The sequence below is a fragment of the Ovis canadensis genome, chromosome 14 (assembly GCF_042477335.2).
Source record: "Ovis canadensis isolate MfBH-ARS-UI-01 breed Bighorn chromosome 14, ARS-UI_OviCan_v2, whole genome shotgun sequence".
Taxonomy (NCBI): Eukaryota; Metazoa; Chordata; class Mammalia; order Artiodactyla; family Bovidae; genus Ovis; species Ovis canadensis.
Genome location: NC_091258.1, coordinates 21,102,101 through 21,123,084, shown reverse-complemented (window position 1 = coordinate 21,123,084; position 20,984 = coordinate 21,102,101). Strand labels below are relative to the sequence as shown.

Sequence of the window (20,984 nt, the reverse complement as noted above, 5' to 3'; positions counted from 1 at the left end):
TTTTTCCAGTGGTCACATATGGATGTGAGAGCTGGACAATAAAGAAGGCTGAACACCGAACGATTGATGCTTTTGAACTGTGGTGTTGGAGAAGACTCTTGAGAGTCCCTTGGACTGCAAGGAGATCCAACCAGTCCATCCTAAAGGAGATCAGTCCTGGATGTTCATTGGAGGGACTGATGCTGAAGCTGAAACTCCAATACTTTGGCCACCTGATGTGAAGAGCTGACTCATTTGAAAAGACCCTGATGCTGGGAGGGATTGGGGGCAGGAGGAGAAGGGGACAACAGAGGATGAGATGGTTGGATGGCTTCACTGACTCGCTAGACATGGGTTTGGGTGGACTCCAGGAGTTGGTGATGGACAGGGAGGCCTGGTGTGCTGTGGTTCATGGGGTCGCAAAGAGTCGGACATGACTGAGCGACTGAACTGAGCTGAACCTCCACTGAATTTTAAGATATCAAATAGACCCAAGTCGAAAGGCCATGCAAAAGGATCTGTGCTTCACCTGGAAGGGAAAAGGAGAAACCTCTTAACCTGAAATAATTTTAGATTCGCTGCAAAGTGTTTTTTTCAAGTTGTAGGGTTCCTGTATACCCTTCATGGAGCATATCTACTAATGTTAATAAACTTACATGATCTTAAAAAAAAAAAAAGATTTTATAAAACAAACTTACAATGTTGTATCAGTTTTGGGTGTCCAGCAAAGTGATTCGGTTATACATACATATATATTTTTTTCAGTTTCTTTTCCTTTACAGGTTACTGCAAAATACTGACTAGAGTTCTATACTGTGCTATGCTGCAGGTCCATATTGTTGATCTATTTTATATGTAGCAGTGGTATACGTTGGTCCCAAACTCTTAATTCATCCCCCCTTCTCTCCCCTTTGGTAACCATAAGTTTGTTTTCTGTCTCTGTGGATCTCTTTCTGCTTTGTAAATAAGTTCGTTTATATCCTTACCTTTTAGATTCCACATATAAGCCACATCATTTGACCTTTGTCTTCCTCTAACTCACATAATCTTAGTACAATGACCAAAGCTAAGAAATAAAGACTGGCACAACACTAGTAAGTTTATTCAGATTTAAGCAGCTTCCCCCTTAATGTCCTTTCTCTGTTCTGGGACCCAACCCAGGGTTCCAAACTGCACTTAGCTATTGTGGCCCTAACCTGCGACTCTTCCTCAATCTTTCTTCACCTTTCGAGACCTGATGCTTTGGTGAGCCCTGGTCAATTATTTTGTACAGTGTCCCTGAACTTGAACTGCATTTCTTACAACTAGACTGAGGTTGAGCATTTCTGGCAGGGACACTATGAGAGCGACACTGTGTCCTTCACATCAGGGAGAACACGATGCCAACGTGCTGTTACTGCTGACCTTAACCGTGGCCACCTGGTTAGGTATGTTTGTTGGGTTTCTCCACTGTAAGTTACCATTTTCCCTTTTGTAATTAATAAGTACATTGGAGGAGCTAATACGAGAACATGTAAATATCCTTTTTCTCCTCAAACTCTTGCCCACTAATTTTAGCTGCCACTGGTAGCTCTTGCCGGCAACATTAACGTGGTGTTCAACTGACGGCTTCTGATTCTCTTATCCCTTCTTCTACATTTACTAATTGAACTTCTTCTATAAGAAAGAACTGTCTCTTCTCCCCCATTTATTTATTTATCCATCCTCAGATACATCAGTGTTTCTTTATTCTATGGATTATAATCCAGTGTTATTGTTATTCATTTTCTTGCTCAAATCGTTCCAGCTTTGGCCATCAAGACTTCTTTCAGGGCAGCTCCATGTTCCTGCTAAAAGCCTCTATATTCTTTTGAGCCCTCCTTACTTGCTGGCACAAATACTCCAGGCACACAGTCTATTTTTCCTGCCCCAGCGCCTGAATCAACCACATCCCCAAAGACACTGGAGTTTCGAACATTATCTAATTACATTCTAGAAACATCACTCTGGCGGCAGCTTTGGGAGACGGGTGGAGCCTGAGCATAGAGGCAGACAGGTCAGCAGGGAGCCTGCCACAACTCAGCAACAGTGGAAGCTCGAACCCAAGTGGTAGCGATGGCAGAGAGGAGACGGCTTTCAGAGACCTGAGAGGATGAAACGACAGGCCTTGGAGTTAACTTGACGCTGAAGGGAAAGGGAGGAGGTGGCCTCCCCGAGGAGTCCCCGGGTCCTGCTGACAGCCTGGTAGGACAGCAGCCATCACGGCAGACGAAGGACCACCTGCCTGGGGGCAGAGGGAGCGGGCAGGGCCGGGCTTGGGGTGGCCGTGCGGCTGGCCATCAGATGGACGTGCTTGGGGCTCAGCCAGAGGAGGAGATACGACCGCGGTGGGGAGAGGGCAGGCCGAGGACACAGGCGGTGCCGCACCACGTCTGGGGACAGACGGGGGGCCGGAAAAGGAGACGGCGGAATGGGACGAGAGCTGTCGAGAGCACGATGAACCAAGAATGGCAGACACAGCAGACAGGTCGAGGAGGACAAGCACTTAGCAGTTTTCACTTAAGTCAGAAAGAGAAAGAAATGCCGTAAGGTGTCAGTTATACGCGGACTCTGAAACACGGCACACGCGAAGCTCTCTATGAAACGGAAACAGTTAGAGACACAGAGAACCGACTGCTGGTGGCGAGGCGGGGGCCGGGAGCGTGGAGTGCGCGGCAGGGGCTAGCGGACGAGCGGCGGGCACACAGCAAGGCCCTGCGGGACAGCACGGGGACTCCACCCACCACCCCAGGAGAAACCACAATGAAAAAGAGCGTGTGCATATGTGTAGCTGAATCACTGCGCTGTACGGCAGAAATTAATACAACATTGTAAATCAACTCTAAAAAAAATTTATTTTTTTACCCGATTTGGCCATTATATTTAGCAGTTTTCAGAAGCACAGTTTTAATGGAGTGAGAAGACATGCGCCTAGAGGCAGAGGGGAGCAGGAGGTGAGACCAAGGACGAGATACACACACGCTGCCTTCAGACTGTCGGCACAAAGTCAAGAAAACCGTGCACTTGTTGGAAGAGGATGCAGAGTGTGTTTGCTTTTATCGGATGCATTTATTTAACATTTGTGCATTGCCGATGTTCTGGGTGCTGGAAAGGACTTAAGCATACTTTTATGCTCAGGAAAAGGAACCAGAAAGGAATGAAAATTATTACCATTTTTTTTTAAGGACAAGGAAAAGGATACACTACAGAATGTCCTAGAAGGAAGAGATGAATATGGGGCAGGAGGAGAGCAGGGGAGAGCACCAGGGAAAACTAAACTTGACTGTCAGCCTCTGCTCTCCGAAGACTGGCATGCAGATCATCACACGACATGTAAACGGCACTAAAGACGATCTCCGGAGTTAAAGACTTCATATTCAAATTTTAAAAAGTCAGACACTCTAGATCATGGCTGACACACTACAAACCACAGCCTGTTTTTGTATGCCCTTTCAACTAAAAATGTTTTTTTTTAATATTTTAAAAGACTGTTGTTGGAACAAGAAACAAAGAATATGTGACCGAGATTGGACACAGACTGGAAAGCCTAGAATATTTCTGACCCTTTAGAGGAAAGTTTGCCAAACCCTGCTCTAAATGTTTTCACAACAGCAAACATATAACATTTGAAAATTCAGGCTAACAAAATAGTAATGATATGCAACACAGTAATAACTTTGAGAAACAATCTGGAAAAGTGACAAGGCAACGGCAATAAATCTAAAGGAAAAAAAATCAGATACATACTGTCAGGGTCTTGATAGGACAATCCAGTCTTCCTGGACAGTAATCTGGTCTCACATAACAAGAATAAGTCTGTTCTATCTTCAGATACAGATATGCTTGGGACAAAGTCCCTAAAGTGGGTTTACCCACAAAAAATACAAGAAAAAAGAACCAAGAATTTTGTTTTGTTTTGTTTCCAACTTGTTTAGTGCTACTATTCAGGAGGAAAAAAAAGGAACTGAAAATTAAAAGGTCAAAGGGGAATGATGAAGCAAATTATATGGAACAGCAATGATGTCATAACAAATAACTATTAAAAATGATTATGGGCATTACCTTGAGATATTAGAGGGATACAAAATGACTTCAAATGAAAAGATGAATCAGAAATTACATATATATGTGTGTGTATATATGCAGAGAAATTGCAACCGTGACAATATATTAGTGCACTGTTCAGAACCGGAACTCTGGGAGATGTAAATAACTGAACTCTGATGTGGTTTCCCATAAAACCTTTTGTATAAAAAAAAAGATTCTTAAAATGTAAATCCAGTTCTTATATGTTTCCAAGTAAAGCAGTCAATAAAAATTCACCTTTTAAAAGACAAGGTTTGAAAATGCATGTTAAAATTTTAAGACGAGTTCAAAGACAGAACATGACGCAGCAACTTGAGAAGCAGAAAATTCTTCTAGGATGAAACAAACCTGATTCCTTGTTCTGGTCACACCCTGGCCTTCTAGAAATAAAAGAAAGACATTCATGCCTTAACCTGTCAAACAGTTCCAGATTTTCTACTCAGGTAGGATTTTTCAGGTGCTGCTTAAAAGAGGCTCCTCCTGTAACCTTAAGAGCCCATGGAAATGGCCATTTCAAGAGGAAGCCCCTTTGGTTTGGGGGCACTCTTTTTTCTTTTTGGCTGCACCACATGGCTCATGGGATCTTAGTTCCTGACCAGGGATCGAACTCACAGCCGCTGTGTTGGAAGCGGGGAGTCTTACCCACTGGACCACTGGGGAGGTTCTCGGGGGCACTCTCACCAGTCTTCTCTAATTAAAAACTGGCGGATCTGGTTCTTTGCCGCCGCACACAAACGGCACTGAATACTACTGAAATTTATCACAGAAGTAGGTCCGTATTTCTCCTCGCTTTCTACTCCCTCTTCTCATAGAGTCAGAAGGAAGGTCTGCCTTTTCCAAGGCAAAATGGGACTCCTGATTTAAATTCAAAGGAGAAGTAAGAATTTCTATGAATGTATTTTCATGTCTTTGTATTCTTCCTTTCAAAGCAGTTCAAACCAAAGCATTACACGGTGCTTAAGAAACGTTTCTTCTTTTTTTTAAAGATAGTGGGAGTAGGAAAACAAAAACCCACTACGGCCTGAAATACAGCCCCACCCCAACCCCACAGCCCGCCACTGCCCTTTCAAGTCCGTTTAATAAATGAGAGACAGCTCATTTTCTGTCTGATGACTTTCACTTCAGCATCTCAAAATGCTCTTTCTGTTTCTGGCGCCGCCTTCATTTATAATCTGTTATAAACTTCTCTGAACAACCTGAAGCCGAAAAAGCCTTCCAAAACGTTGTCACGGGAACGAATGCTTCTCTATTAATTCTCTGGTCATGTTGTGACAAAAGCTCTCTCTCTGGAGCTACTACTTTTGAAGCAAGAATTTGGTTCCTGCTCCCAGGTTTCTTGGCACCAGAAATGGGACTTTGTTGAGCTTGGCTGCGCCATCTAAAGCGGAACAAAATTCAAGACTCTCTTCTGGGTTAAAATCTGTCCTAAGATGGTTTATTCTGCCCCTCTCCCCAAGTCCTCGATACACGTTCAGCTATATAGTAAAACGCCTTGGCCAAAAGCTTCATCTCACTTCCAAGTAAGACGTAGCATCCTGAACTCTCATCCCCTACTTTCTCATCAGCACTTAGACTGCAGGCAACTCAATTCTCTTACCTACAGACTTCCTAATGGATCAGTGCCTCTGGCCCTGGAGATAAAAGACACTTTAAGAGCACCCAGTCCCTCTGTCTGTCCTGTTTCTCCTTACTGAATAAAAGAGTCACACGTGTCACTGAAGGTACACACCATCCACCACAAAGAAGCCTGTGGGAGGCAGTGATTGCTGGGCAGAACAGGAAAAACATTACAAAAGAAGGGATACTGGGTCCTGAAGGACGAAAAGGAATAAAAAGCAGGAGGTTAAAAGAGGCAGAGATGAGAAACGCATACATTCAGATACGTGTCACCCTCTATAGAATTTTCAACAACTGAAAGCCTAATTAAAGTATTTCTAGAGCAATGCTACCTTGAATTGGACACCTCAGAGATAGATCATAGTCTTCCCCATTCTTCACAGGCAGCGGGCTCAAAACCTGTTAGCTCTTCCTTCTTCCTTCAGCCTAACTCCCGCATCCAAATAGCAGTCGGTTGATTTCTCCCGGAACGTCCACCTCAGCCACGACCGACACCGGGGCCCGGGTGCTGACCTGAATCAGGCAGCAGCTCTGGTCCCCCTGTGGCCCTGGGAACAAACCCCCACCGAGCTGCCTTCTCGGAGCACAGCCCCGTCTCCATTACTGGTGTAATACTGGTGAATGACTGAGTGAAGCTCTAGACGAATTGGCCGGGCCCTGGAGAATACCATCCTGATCGGCCGTCCACCCGCACTTCCCACCACTCCAGTCCAGCCCCCAGTCCAGCCCCCAGTCCAGCCCGCGCGGCGTGCTTACCATCGTGAGCACACACCTGAGCCCCTGCACGCACACCTGTGCTAACCTGGACCCTTCTCTTTGCCGCTCTCTTCACCTGCCCCACCCAGCCCTCTACCTCTGACTCATGCCCAAGGCCAGGCTTCACTGTTTCCTCCTTGGCACCTTAAGGGTCAAGCAAGCAGCCCCTCCTCCCTGGAACGCCTGTGGCTGGAAGTATCTGTACCAATGAAACAGCCTCGGTTCCACACTTTGTTCTTTCACACCTGAGCTGTAACCTCTGAGGACAGAGTCTGTACTTGACAGAGTCTTTGAAAGCTGTCCTTCATATGCCCAGTAAGTGACAACCAGCGTTGTTCACTGATGACGAGGACGTGAACCTGGGCTCTCCTGGCTCCTCCCTTTTCCTCACCAAGTCCTACCGCTAATCCCTCTACTCCAGCCACTCCAGCTCCACTGATGAACCCAAGCCCAGGGAACTCCTATCTCCTGTCTGAACCATTCTCAGTTCAGCTCAGTCACACATTCGTGTCTAAGTCTTTGAGACCCTGTGGACTGCAGCATGCCAGGCTTCCCTGTCCATCACCAACTCCTGACGTTTGCTCAAACTCGTGTCCATCAAGTCAGTGATGCCATCCAACCATCTCATCCTCGGTCGTCCCCTTCTCCTCCTGCCTTTAATCTTTCTCAGCATCAGCGTCTTTTTCCAATGAGTCAGTTCTTCACGTCAGGTGGCCAAAGTATTGGAGTTTCAGCTACAGCATCAGTCCTTCCACTGAATCTTCAGGACTGATTTCCTTTAAGATTGACTGGTTTGACCTCCTTGCAGTCCAAGGGACTCTCAAGAGTCTTCCCCAACAGCACAATTTGAAAGCATCAATTCTTTGGCACTCAGCCTTCTTTATGGTCCAATTCGCACATCCATATATGACTACTGAAAAAACCATAGCTTTGACTAGATGAACTTTTTTGTCGGCAAACTAATGTCTCTGCTTTTTAATATGCTGTTTAGGTTAGTCATAGCTTTTCTTCCAAGGAGTAAGCGTCTTTTAATTTCATGGCTGTAGTCACCGTCTGCAGTGATTTTGGAGCCCAAGAAAATAAAGTCTGTCACTGTTTCCATTGTCTCCCCATCTATTTGCCATGAAGTGATTAAACACAAGCTGCAATCAAGATTGCCGGGAGAAATATCAATAACCTCAGATATGCAGATGATACCACCCTTATGGCAGAAAGTGAAGAAGAGCTAAAAAGCCTCTTGATGAAAGTGAAAGAGGAGAGTGAAAAAGTTGGCTTAAAGCTCAACATTCAGAAAACGAAGATCATGGCATCCAGTCCCATCACCTCATGGGAAATAGATGGGGAAAGAGTGGAAACACTGTTAGACTTTATTTTGGGGGGCTCCAAAATCACTGCAGATGGTGACTGCAGCCATGAAATTAAAAGACGCTTACTCCTTGGAAGAAAAGTTATGACCAACCTAGATAGTATATTCAAAAGCAGAGACATTACTTTGCCGACTAAGGTCCATCTAGTCAAGGCTATGGTTTTTCCTGCGGTCATGTATGGATGTGAGAGTTGGACTGTGAAGAAGGATGAGCGCCAAAGAATTGATGCTTTTGCACTGTGGTGTTGGAGAAGACTCTTGAGAGTCCCTTGGACTGCAAGGAGATCCAACCAGTCCATTCTGAAGGAGATCAGCCCTGGGATTTCTTTGGAAGGAATGATGCTAAAGCTGAAGCTCCAGTACTTTGGCCACCTCATGCGAAGAGTTGACTCATTGGAAAAGACTTTGATGCTGGGAGGGATTGGCGGCAGGAGGAGAAGGGGACGACCGAGGATGAGATGGCTGGATGGCATCAAGGACTCGATGGACCTCAGTCTTAGTGAACTCCGGGAGATGGTGATGAACAGGGAGGCCTGGCGTGCTGCGATTCATGGGGTCGCAAAGGGTCGGACACGACTGAGCGACTGAACTGAACTGATGGGACCAGATGCCATGATCTTAGTTTTTTGAATGTTGAGTTTTAAGTCAGCTTTTTCACTCTCCTCTTTCACTTTCATCAAGAGGCTCTTTAGTTCTTCACTTTCTGCCATAAGGGTGGTATCATCTGTGTATCTGAAATGCATATCTGATTGCGTATTCTCCCGGCAATCTTGATTCCAGCTTGTGCTTCATCCAGCCCAGCAATTTGCATGATGAACCATTCTAGCACCCTCCAAAATGCCTCTCATCAACACCTGACCTAAACTCTTCTGATAAAATCTAAACTATCTCACACAGACTAAACTATATTGGAAAAAAAAGGTTTGTGATCCCTTTCCTGTATCTGCCACCTGCCCAGCCAGCTCCCAACATACAGCTCTCCGGGAAGGGTTCCAGTGGGAGCTGGGCCTTGGGGGGAGCAGTGTGCACGCCACTCTGAACTCAGGGCTACGAGGCCCTGCCGCCCCAATCTGGATTCCTGCAGCTCCACCAGCTGCGCATCATCTCCTCGGGCTGGCGTTCCAGTCCAACCTTGAATCGGATCACAGCACTTCGGATCCCTGTGCTTTCCCTGTGGCCCCCAGCTCTGCTCACACCGACTCTCCCTCTTCCACACGCCCTCCAGATCTCAGGTTAGACAGCTCTTCCTCAGAGTGATGCTCCCCCACCCGGTCCACCCCTCACATCTCTCTGTAACGAGATCTCTTCACTGTCTGCCTCGCCAGCCGAATTCCACGGATCCAGAGCCCAGGAGGCCCAGGGCATGGCAACACCGTGCATAAATGCAATGCTCAAGAAAAGTTTAATGAATGATCAAGCATTTAGGAAACCTTTGACCAAGGATCTATATTCTCTACTTAAAAACAGCTGTTTCTGTAAATGTAATGAATGGGGGTTACAAACACAGTAGCGAATGATTAGATGAGTCATTTAAGTATACTTTTAGAGCAGACTTTCAGAAGTAACTCTTCTGAAAATAAAATCAATCTCTTCCTTTTCCATTCTTGAAATTCTGGTACTACCACAATATTGTAAAATACCACACAATATCGTGAAAAATTAAGTGAACATCAAAGATAACTTAACACTAGTTAGTTTTATGTTTCTTTCCTTTACTGGCCCCCCCAGAGGTGGGAAAAATAAGTTGAGTGATTTCAAGTTCCACGTGCTCAGTCTCAGTTTTGACACTGTTTGTGGGAGATCACTGAATATACAGTCAAATGGCACCCAGCACAGGAGACAATGGAGCCTGGGAAGGCGTAACGTTCCATAAACCCTGAATTGCAAGCTCCTGCCGATCCCCCACTCTCCACCCAGCACCCAGTTGTGGATACCCAGTCTCTGATGTATTTTTTGAATGAATGTCTATCTCTAATTAGTCAACACTAGTTATATAAGGTCTCTTTATAGGGAACTCTGATGAATTAATACACAGCACATCTCAATGATTTTAGACAATGTTAATTCTTGAACTGGACTTTATCACTGGTGAGCACAAGCTCACAAGCACATGGGTGAAAGGGTGATGACATTTCTAAAGAATGTACTGACTGCTGTGACGGTGATGTCCATTTTCCTAACTCCCCTTCCTATCAATAGGTAAAAAGACCAGGAAATAAGGAAGCAGAGCCTCTCCTCTGCTTTTGCTCCACCGCAGGAGTGAGAGAAACGAGAATCCTGGTGTGTCTGCAAGCAGCAGGCCTCATTCCTTTCAGGCAAAGGCAGCTCTGTTCACATGGGGCACCAGTGTTAAGGAGGCAGGCAGGAAAATAAACGTAAGGACCAACCAACCAACCACCTGCAGGAAGGCTCTAATCTGCGAGGGTAAGTCTGAACTTCCCACATCACTGGAGCACAGGAGGAGGAAAAGCTGGACAGGTGTGGGAAACTCTTCCCATGACTAACAGATGAAACATTCAAGACAACGATGGCTTCTGCTGGCCTCCAACTCACATCCCTGAAGCAAAAGTGGGCTCTAGCAAGGAGACAGCAGCAAACAGTGATGACTGACTTTGCTTTCTAAGGATTTTCTTGCTCTTCCCAATCCCACCTCCTCACACGGCCAGCCACTCACAGTGAATGGGCTCAAAGTGGTAGATGAGATGCAGACCAAACTCACACCTTAAATGTGAGGTTTCTCCAATTCAGAGAACTGACTGACATGAACAATTCAAGTGACAAAGGTCTGAAAATATTTTGAGCTCAATAATACATGACAATTTAGAATTATGCAGAGGCAGAGGCACTTGGTTACTGATGAACGTGAATGTGACTATAAAACTATGTTTTTACAATTTTTCTACTCGTGTTAACACAAAAATTGCAAGTGCCAAATGAACTTTAAAAAGAATCACAAAATACTTATGAGCAAAAATGTACATTTAAAGTTCTATATCCACTAGCACATTAACTGTAAAAAGAAAAACAAAGCACATTGTATTGGTCTATACCCCATTACAACAGTCTATTTTTAAAAACCAGTCTTCCCCACTTCCACTTGATATGTGCTGCCTCTTAAAGCTTTATTGCCTGAAGGCCAACTCTTTTATCTAACAAAATATTTCCCTGAGATCTTATTTTCCCTGAGTATCCTATTTCCTAAAAGCTCTGAAAAGAAGGTTAAAAAATTACAATTTATTCCCATAGAGAATTGAAAGCAGCAAACATTAGACCATCATTCTACGGTGAAGACATTCTTTGGCAATAAATGCTTAGGGAGACAACTTCAGTCTCTGCTCTTCTGAGCACAGGGGTCAGGAACTCCAGCTGAGCAATGAAGGACATTTAAAAGGACACACCACCTTCACCCTCCACACAGCTGTGGTTGCCAGCTTTACTAGAGCCTTTGATTGCCTTCCTTCTTTGGACCCATCATGTTTTAGGAGGCAGACGACCCATGGGAAGCACTCAGAATTCAAGGTTGCAACCGTAACCTGCCCCTTGTCACACTCACACCCCTGCATCTCCACCCTTAACCTAGAATTCCAACTTACAAATTATTCATTTGTATCATAGCTCAAGCATACAAAATGATAGACTTGTGTTCTTCCAAATGATGATGCCACTCCCCAAAGGACTCAGAAGCAAAACGACTCCTTATTTGTCCTAATTATGTTTTCTTTATGGAATATAAATAGAGTTTAAGCCTCACTTTGATATCATGAGACAGACTGATTAACAGTTTAAACAACAGATAAGGTGGTTTTATAATCTGGATGCTTGGTCTATATTATCCTTGGACAGCAAGGAGATCAAACCGGTCAACCCTAAAGAAAATCAACACTGACTATTCAATGGAAGGACTTGCTGCTGAAGCTGAAGCTCCAATACTTTGGCCACCTGATGCAAAGACCCAACTCACTGGAAAAGATCCTGCTGCTGGGAAAGACTGAAGGCAGACAGAGAAGGGGGGCAGCAGAGGATGAGATGGTTGGATGGCATCACCATCACCCATGGACACGGATCTGAATAAAGTCCAGGAGATCGCGGAGGACAACGGAGCGTGGCACGCTGCAGTCCACGGGTGGCACAGAGTCAGACACCACTTAGCAACTGAACAGCAACCAATCTGCGAAGCCAGAATTCCTATGTGGAAAAGCACTTTGCTCAACTCTCTAAATTATATAATAAAAATCACTTTAAGAACACTGAAGAGAACTTGCATTAGAAAATGCCAACTGGAAGAAGAGGCAGAAGTCAGAGGGCGCAGGTAAGACAGGGAGAGCTTCCCAGCCGGCATTCAGTGGAGCTGAGGTTAAAGACGCACCTCTGTCACACTGCTTTTTACTCAAAGTAACAAGCCCTGGGAAAGCTATACAGTACGTCTAAACATTCAGCACGTCACTTAATGTTAGATCCCTTAGTCCAACAAGAATTTTATTGATCTGTTTCATCATTTGAAACCTTCTGAGAACCTGTCCAGAATTAGAGCTTTCCCTGCTACTAAGAGTGGCAACTGCTCCCTTGTATAAATAAGCGTGTGTCTTGCAGCTGAAATGAGTGATCTATGTTAAACTTAGGGCTCCAACGCACAAGCTCTTGGTTTTCTTAGGAGCCCTGGGAAAATCTTTCTTTGATCTTCTGAAAGAGAACATGCTTCAATATTGGTTTTGGAAAATCTCACATTAAGAACAGGGTTCAATCCAATACTAAAGGAAGAAGAGGAAGAGGAGGGAGAAGGGGGGGGAGGGGAAGGAGAGGAGGAAGAGAATGGAGACGATCATTTTGAAGCATGTGACTGTAAGCTGTTCAGGGCAGCTTTCACCTTTTTAAGCAGTTGTTAGGGATGCCTTACAGTAAACAGATAGAAACAAACAAGGCCAAACACGGCCTAGATCCATTAATAAGACAGCCAACCCCAGTGTATTTTCCATCACCACCAGAGCGCAGCATGAATAGGTACAGTTGATTTAAAGATTGCTCAGGACTCAGTAAGCATCTCAGAACCTGGAGTTTCCAGCTGAACCCGTGAGGACTAAGAAACCGAACAGCTTACAATCACTATGCAAAACCCTTAAGATAATCATTCATGAGCTGCTTTGAGGAAACTAAGAACTCAAGTGCAAGTGAAAGAAAAGAGACTTCAGGACTGAAAGCTTGCTCTGCACACAGCAGACAAAACTAACAGACATCAGTGCTCAGAAACTAAAGGGCGGGTTTCAAGTACCCAGGAAAGGATGACAACAATTTCTACATTACCACGAAACTTGGACTCCCACAAAGATCATCACATTAGTCTCGTTAAGAAGTTTCATCAGCATCATCTATGAGTCAAATTTTAGATTTAAATGGCAAAACAGGCTCATCAATAATCAGGCCTTGGAACGCATCCAAATTAACAGGATAAAATAAATGCTTGTAACAAAAGAACTCTACCGAGCTAGATTTATGCAGCAGAATATGCAACCAAGTCCTGCATGACAAGGCAAAGGGAAGGCTGTAACATCAATGTGTCACAAAATTAAAAAAAAATCTTTTTGGCCACATTGCATAGCATGAGGGATCCCAGTTCCCCCATCAGGGATGGAACCTGCACCCGCTGCAGTGGAAGCTCTGAATCTTAACCACTGGACCACCAGGGAAAACTACAGGCGGTCCAACAGAGCTGTAAGACGGAGACAGACCTCTGCCTCCTCACGACACAGACACACAGAGCGGAGCAAAAGCAGCCCAGAGCCCAATCAGCCTCACTTCACAGACGAGAAGACTAGACTAAGGCCCACAGAACTGTCCAAGATGATCCAGGCTGGAGTCTAGGCCCAATGGCTCCACTCCACACCCACTAGACCAGCTCTCTCTCAAAACACAAGGGACAGAAATCGCCATTCTTACTGTTGGCTAACTTATCACAGGGTCCAAATTCTTGGGAATCTTTTTTTCCTTTACTCTCTGGGACTAAAATCTAAGCAAACTCCTGTTCCAACAGATTCCCTAGAAAACCCAAAATTCCCCGAAGTGGATATGGGACTGGATCCTGCACAGAGCCCTGTTACACCACCACAGAGCCACACAGCAATGCACCTGCAAATTCCTTCACAGACATCATGCCCCAAGAGCCACAGCTCACGAAAGAGAGGAGGGCGAACTCCACACCAGATCAAGGGAACTGTGCAACTCTGCAACACTCAGGAGTAAAGGAAATTTCCTACAGGCCTCAGGGAACCTTTCCCAGAAGGTCTCATGGTTGCTGAGAAAGGAAAGGGTTGCTGTGGGTCGTCATTATAGCTCTGAATTCAATGTCATCATTCTTAAAGGTCATCAGCTACGTTTAGATTGTTTTTTTTTTTGCCAACAAACCGAAGGGAAAATGTCATTCAGGGATCCTCAGAAAGTGCTGGGCAGAGGGCATGCCGGGAAAGCAGCATCCCACGGTAAGCTGTGGGGAGTGACGAGCTCTGGGAGTCTCTGCCCGTCCTTCCTGGAGCACCTCAATCTTCAGCGGTGTGACAGATGCCCCCGCCCCCCCACCCAGCCTTCCTCCAGGTGATCATCAGGAGTTCGTTGCTGAACTTAGGTTTTCCTGGCTTTTTCCTTTTATAATGAAAGTCCTCTGGTGCTAAGACGATCAGGAGGAAAAACAAATGTTAAACCAAAGATAAAGCACAGGAAAAGATTAAAACCAAGTTAGCCTAAAAGACTTTTTATACAGAGTAAAAAGTATGTCAAACCATTTGCTTCAATTCCTAGTGCCACAAAGTTGGATTGGTTCCCTTGGCTGATGATACAGAAACAATATATAACATTGTTTCTAAGCCACACAACTTCAGAGGCCTATAACACTTCCTGCTGCTGCTAAGTCACTTCAGTCCTGTCCAACTCCGTGAGACCCCACAGACAGCAGCCCACGAGGCTCCATCCCTGGGACACTTACTAAAACCAGGCAAACTGGAGACATTTAACAAAACTCAGACTACCAAATTTACAAACACCCAATCCATACATTCGGGGAAGGCAATGGCAAGCCACTCCAGTACTCTTGCCTAGAAAATCTCATGGACTGAGGAGCTTGGTAGGCTGCAGTCCATGGGGTCGTGAAGAGTTGGACACGACTGAGCGACTTCCCTTTAACTATTCACTTTCATGCATTGGAGAAGGAAATGGCAACCCACTCCAGGGTTCTTGCCTGGAGAATCCCAGGGACGGGGGAGCCTGGTGGGCTGCCGTCTGGACATTAATGACATCAAAAGGCCTAAGCGTTTATGCTTCAAAAGGGAAAGTAAGAAACATCAAGTTCTGCTGCTGCTGCTGCTAAGTTGCTTCAGTTGTGTCTGACTCTGTGTGACCCCACAGACTGCAGCCCACCAGGCTTCCCCGTCCCTGGGATTCTCCAAGCAAGAACACTGGAGTGGGTTGCCATTTCCTTCTCCAATGCATGAAAGTGAAAAGTGAAAGTGAAGTTGCTCAGTCGCGTCTGACTCTAGTGACCCCATGGACTGCAGCCTACCAGGCTCCTCCGTCCATGAGATTTTCCAGGCAAAAGTACTGGAGTGGGGTGCCACTGCCTTAGAACATACAAATTCATTTTGTTTCACTATAACTCTTTAAAGTTTCACTCAAACAAAATGGAGATATTATAAAAGCCCAATATAATCAGCATCAAAAATTAAACAGTTCGTTTCTAAATACTAATATAAATTAGTCATATTACTTTGAAGAAGCCTTGAGACTGATAATTTTAAAAGAACCCCAGGAACAAATCTACAGCTTCAATGACCAAATAAACCTACAGCAGTCAATCAGTCCCTGAAAAAACACACACTGACCAATTCATATTTACCTAGAAAATGTCAAAAATAAGTGCCCTACCTACTGTGCAAGATGGCTGAAAATAAAAATCAAAATGAGACAGTATGTGAAAGTACTTAATAAACAAAGTCAGTAAGAGAGTTTACACAGACTAGTTAAACACAAGTAATGCTATAACTTAGTATAGTAAACAAGAAGAAGACTACGCATCACTAACCTAGAGTCTAATCCTAGTTGAACCACTAAGTGCTAGTAACCTCACTGTAATATAAATCACTAATGCCCACCGTGTTCTATTTTTTTAATTGGAAGGTTAACAGAATTGGACTAGAGCGTTTGAAGTCCCTTTTGGCTCTGCTAGTATGATCACTAATATTTCCACCGAAATTACTACTAGTATAAACTAATATTACTAAATATTCTCATCTGTGCCACTATGTCACAAGCAGATACCCCATCTTTCCTAACTTGGCAGATATAGCAGTGGTACCTTGCCAGTGATACTTCTGGAGACCTGTGTGCAGACCTGGGAGGGGTTTAAAGCCCAATTACCTATTTCTGCACAGGCTTGGTCCAAGATTAAATGAGAGAAAGACACATTTTATCCCTCATTGATCAGACTAGTGAGCGGAAGCTGAGATGAAGTCATCTACTGACAACTCGAAAAAGAGTGAAAGCTGGGAGCAGAAAGCAGGTGCAGGGCTCTTCTCCATCAGGGACAACTGAGCGTCTGAGATGGAAATGCACCAGAACCAGTCCCCTCGTGTCCAGTCTGCTGTGGCAAAAAGGAGGGCAGTCCCTGCTTCCACTCATCTGCTAACCACCAGGCACTGGTCTTTCTGCATGCCAGGGATGTGGAAATGAACAAAAGCAACGTCCCTGGCCTCATGGAGCTTACTCTGTGGTTGGGGAAGAACCACAAAGTAAATGAGTAAAATGCAGGGTATATTATCATGGTAAGGGCTAAGGGCTAGGGAGAAAAACGCAGCATGCCAAGGGAACAGAGAGCATGTATTTGGTGATTCACGATTTTCTTTTAAGCCAGCTGGATGCCACTTACAGAACTACAAGAATGCATCTAAAGTAGTTTTCCTCAGCATTTCCTCAAACAAGGAATTCTCTGTACACAGGAAGATGCTAGCCTGCTGATTCCAATTTTATATTGATTGCTCAAAAGCTCTAAACTGCAAGCCGCGAGCTATCTGTCATGTGAGCAATCTAAACCCCACACTAACATCAACTCACCCCAAGCCCACCTTGGAAATCCACAGAGTGCAAATAGATTTTAAGAAAGAGAGCCAGGAAGAGCCAGGAGAAGTTACCAGAAATTAGTTGAAATGCTTCTGACTAGGCGTAGATGTATCAATGCACAGGTTAAAAAGCAATTTGTGTGCCGAGGTCCGCTAGGACAAGGCATTGAGACTACAGCACACATCATTTTGCTTTTTTTCTGACCTGTCAATTCTAGTGACATTCTCTACTATTAGTCTATATTTAACCAGCTTACTGGGCAGTTTCTCCAGCTTTTAGCATTTCCCCCCTCTTTTATTATTATTATTATTATTTTATCCCCACCCCTCCCCCCTTATTAAAAGAGCAACTCAGTCTGCAAGAAAGTTCCTACAACATACCAGCCCCTGCAAGATATGATACCCTTGTATGAACACTGTCCTATCCACCTTCAAATCACCTCGTTAGTTGAGCTGACGAAACAGGCTGATCTTCGTTTTAAAATGCCTTCTCTAAATCGCTAAAATCTCATCATGGTCCTCGGATTGTATAACAGCATCCTGAGAATTACAGTAAGTCTTTCGAAATGTGCGACAGCTTACTGTAATGTCTGTCTATAACACACTGCCCTTCTTTTTAAACGGAGGACCCACAAGGGGTGGCAAAGCCACTTTTGCGAAGAGCCCGGGCCTGGAGTGGGGGAGTAGGGGGGTGGGGGGTGGGAGGTGGGAGGTTGGGGGTGGGGGGGGGGCGGGTTGGGCCGTCCATCCTAAGAAAAACATCCGATGGGTTTTCCCTCTGCCCACATCCGAGGGGAGGCGTGCGTTCGGCTTCTCCGTGGGAGGGGCGCTCCCTGGCCGCGTTCGCTGCGCGGGGCCCGGCCCACCGCGCGTCGATTCCGAGGCGAACGGGCCGGCAAACTTGAGCCGGGATCCGCGGGCCGGGCCCCGTGCGAGGGGGCAGGCTCTCCCCGGCGCCGCCCCGCCCTGCGCGCGGTTGCGGCCCTGGGTCCGGCCCAGCACGGCGTCTGGGGGCCTCGGAGGCCGGGCGGCGCAGACCCGAGGAGCGAGGGACGGCAGGGGCGGGGGGGACTGCGGTTCAGGGTCCCCTCCGGGGAGCAGGGCCGGGCCCCGGGGCGGCTGTCCTGGGCGGGGGTGAGGCCCGGCGGCCGGGGCGTCTCCCGGGAGGCACGCCGAGCCGAGCGCTGACCACTGGGACCCCGGCGGCCGGCGGGGACTGGGGACCCGGGGCTCCGCGCCCCACCCGGCTCTCCCTGCCCCTGGGCCCGGGGCTGCGCGGCCCCGCCCGGCCCCCGCCTCACCTGATGTACGGGCTGGCGGCCGCCAGGATGTTCTTTTGCACCGGGATCTCCTCCCCGTCGAGGACCAGGTGCGCGTCGCAGAAGCGGGACTCCTCCCGGAACGAGCTCAGCGCGCGCAGCAGGCGCGTGGCGTGCTGAGGGTCGGACACGGCGCTGCCCTCGGCCATCGCGGCACCCGCTCCTCCGCCCGCCCGTGGAGGCTCTGGAAGCCGCCCCGCCGGACCTCGCGAGCCGCCTGCGCTCGGCGCGCGCCCAGTCCGCTCGGCCCGCGCGCGCCCCGCCCGCTCGGCCCCGCGCTCGGCGAGGCAAGATCCAGCCCGAGCCTCTGGAACGCGCTTGCGCCGTCCGCCCCGCGAGCTGCCGGTGCCTTTAAGGAGCCGCGGCGTTGCGTCATTTCTCCGCGACGCCCCCGCGCCCTCCCTCCTCTCTTTCTCTCTCTGTCCCGCCCTCCGTCGCCGGAGGCGGCCAATCAGAAGCCTCGTCCCCCTCCCGAACGCCCAGATCCCGGAACTGGCGCTGCCTGGGCGCGGGTCCGAGGCTGAGAGCGATCTCTGCAGCGCTGAAGCGGTGTGCGCGCGCGCCGGCGCTCTAAGGTCAAGTCCGTGGCTCTGGCGCCGTGAGTCTGAATCCGTGCCTCAGTTCCTCCGCTCACTAGCCGTGTGACCATGGGTAAGGTCCCATCCGCAGTTTGTCTTTCTGCAAGATGAAGATGATTTCTTAGGTGTTGTTGCTGGCTGATGTGAGATAACCGCACGTAAAATAGGGCGCACTAGGTGTAGCTTTGATTATTTACGAGAGAAAAGGCGCTTCCCAGGTAAGAGCACAGAGATCCGAGAAAGCCATCCCCGAAAAGAGCGTTTGGGTTGCGGGCCCAGGAGGGAGATGCAGCCGATGAAGCTGAAGACGTAAGCTAGACCTCTTTGGCGGTCGGGAGGTTGGTCTTGATCCCATAGATGTTAGGAACCGTGATAGGGTTTTTCACGAAGATCACTCAGCTGCTGCGTGGAGAACTGGAGGGTGGGATTGGATGCCAGCGGTAGAAACGTGGTTAAATATTGCCTTATTTGAGGGAAGGGACTGGTGGCCTAGATGGAAGGGTGATGATGGAGGTGGGCAGTAGCGGATGGCTTTAAAAGAACAGGCAGAATTAGGAGGGGGAGGGAGTCCTGGATAATGTTCTGGATTGAGTAGCTGCGTGATGTTGGTACCTTTCAGAGAGAGACAGAAACGCTGAAGGAGTGGAAGGTAGAGAGCCCAGACAGATGTGGGCTCTGTACAGGTGTGACCAGGCTCCCCATTCAGTGAGGATCAAGAGGCTGACAGGAAGCAAATATGGGACAGCTTTGTCTACAGAGCAAGCCCTGTACTGTCAGAGATTTCTGGGAAGGCTGCTAAGGGCACATGGGAACGTGAAATGTAGCCCCCGTTTTGTCCAAACGTTAGGGACTCCACAGGCTCCTAAGGAATTAGCAGTTTTACCAGGGCCAAAGGCCCAAAGAACAGGGTCAGTATTCCAGATAGGCCGGGATAGGGTTTTCAGTGGATCAGCTTAGGTTTTTCCTTTAGCCCGCTCAAAGGCCCCAGTAATGTCTGGCATCTTTATCCTGAACCAGCCAGGGGTTTGGGGTTACTGGCAGGAATCAGGGTATTTAACTCTGGTGGAGTCACTGACCAAAGAATAGATAGGGAGAAGGAAGTTACTAGAGGGCTTCCCTGGTGGCTTGGCTGGTAAATAAACAGCCTGCAATGTAGGAGACCCCAGTTGGATTCCTGGATCAGGAAGGTCCCCTGGAGAAGGGATAGGCTACCCACTCCAGTATTCTTGGACTTCCCAGGTGGCTCAGATGATAAAGAATCTGCCTGCAATAGGGAGACTTGGGTTGGGAAGATCCCCCTGGAGGAGAGCATGGCAACCCACTTCAGTATTCTTGCCTGGAGAATCCCCATGGACAGAAGAGCCTGGTGGGCTACAAGTCCATGGGGTCGCAAAGAGTCGGACACAACTGAGTGACTAAGCACAGTGGAAAATCCAGATATTTCTAGATCAGTATTATGGGTAAAATGATTAACACATCTAGGATTGGCTACAAGACAATATGAAGGGAAGGAGGAAAGTAGGTGGGGGTATAAATGAATCAAAGTGGCTATGAGTTACTCCTTTTAAAGCTGGATCATAGATATGTGGAGATTCGTTGTGCTAGTCCCCATATTTCTTTGTATGTGGTAAAATGTTATAATACAAAGTCGACAAGATAAGCGGCTAGAGCTTATATCCTCCATAATATTTGTCCAGTATCCCTGGGAGCGGTCGAAACACTTCTTCCTTGAAGTTGTTGCTGTACTTTGAACATTGCTCTAGCAGTAAAGTTACTGTAAGGGGTTTATTTCTCCATCTCGCCTGCTGCTGCTGCTGCTGCTAAGTCACTTCAGTTGTGTCTGACTCTCTGCAACCCCATAGACGGCAGCCCACCAGGCTTCCCCATCCCTGGGATTCTCCAGGCAAGAACACTGGAGTAAGTTGCCATTTCCTTCTCCAATCCATGAAAGTGAACAGTGAAAGTCAAGTCGCTCAGCCGTGTCTGACCCTTATCAACCCCACGGACTGCAGCCTACCAGGCTCCTCTGCCCATGGGTTTTCCAGGCAAGAGTACTGGAGTGGGGTGCCCTTGCCTTCTCCACCTGCTAGCTTGTAAATTTAGTTCATCTCCATTTCCAGATCCCAAGTGCACCGTCTAGCCCTGTTAGTGCTCAGTGGATGTTGGATGG

At 47.1% G+C, this 20,984-nt stretch overlaps 1 protein-coding gene across 2 annotated transcripts in view; it reads right to left on the bottom strand.

Annotated features, from left to right (window-relative positions):
- Window positions 1–18,773, bottom strand: part of GAN (gigaxonin) — a 47,541-nt gene extending 28,768 nt beyond the window's left edge. The window contains exon 1 of one of the 2 annotated variants that reach the window (XM_069552530.1): window positions 18,219–18,773. In XM_069552530.1, coding sequence (XP_069408631.1) covers window positions 18,219–18,385 — 167 coding nt within the window. In that variant the 5' untranslated portion in view covers window positions 18,386–18,773. The remainder of the gene's footprint in view (window positions 1–18,218) is intronic. The other variant, XM_069552531.1, reaches the window with a different exon arrangement.
- Window positions 18,774–20,984: the final 2,211 nt, after the last annotated feature.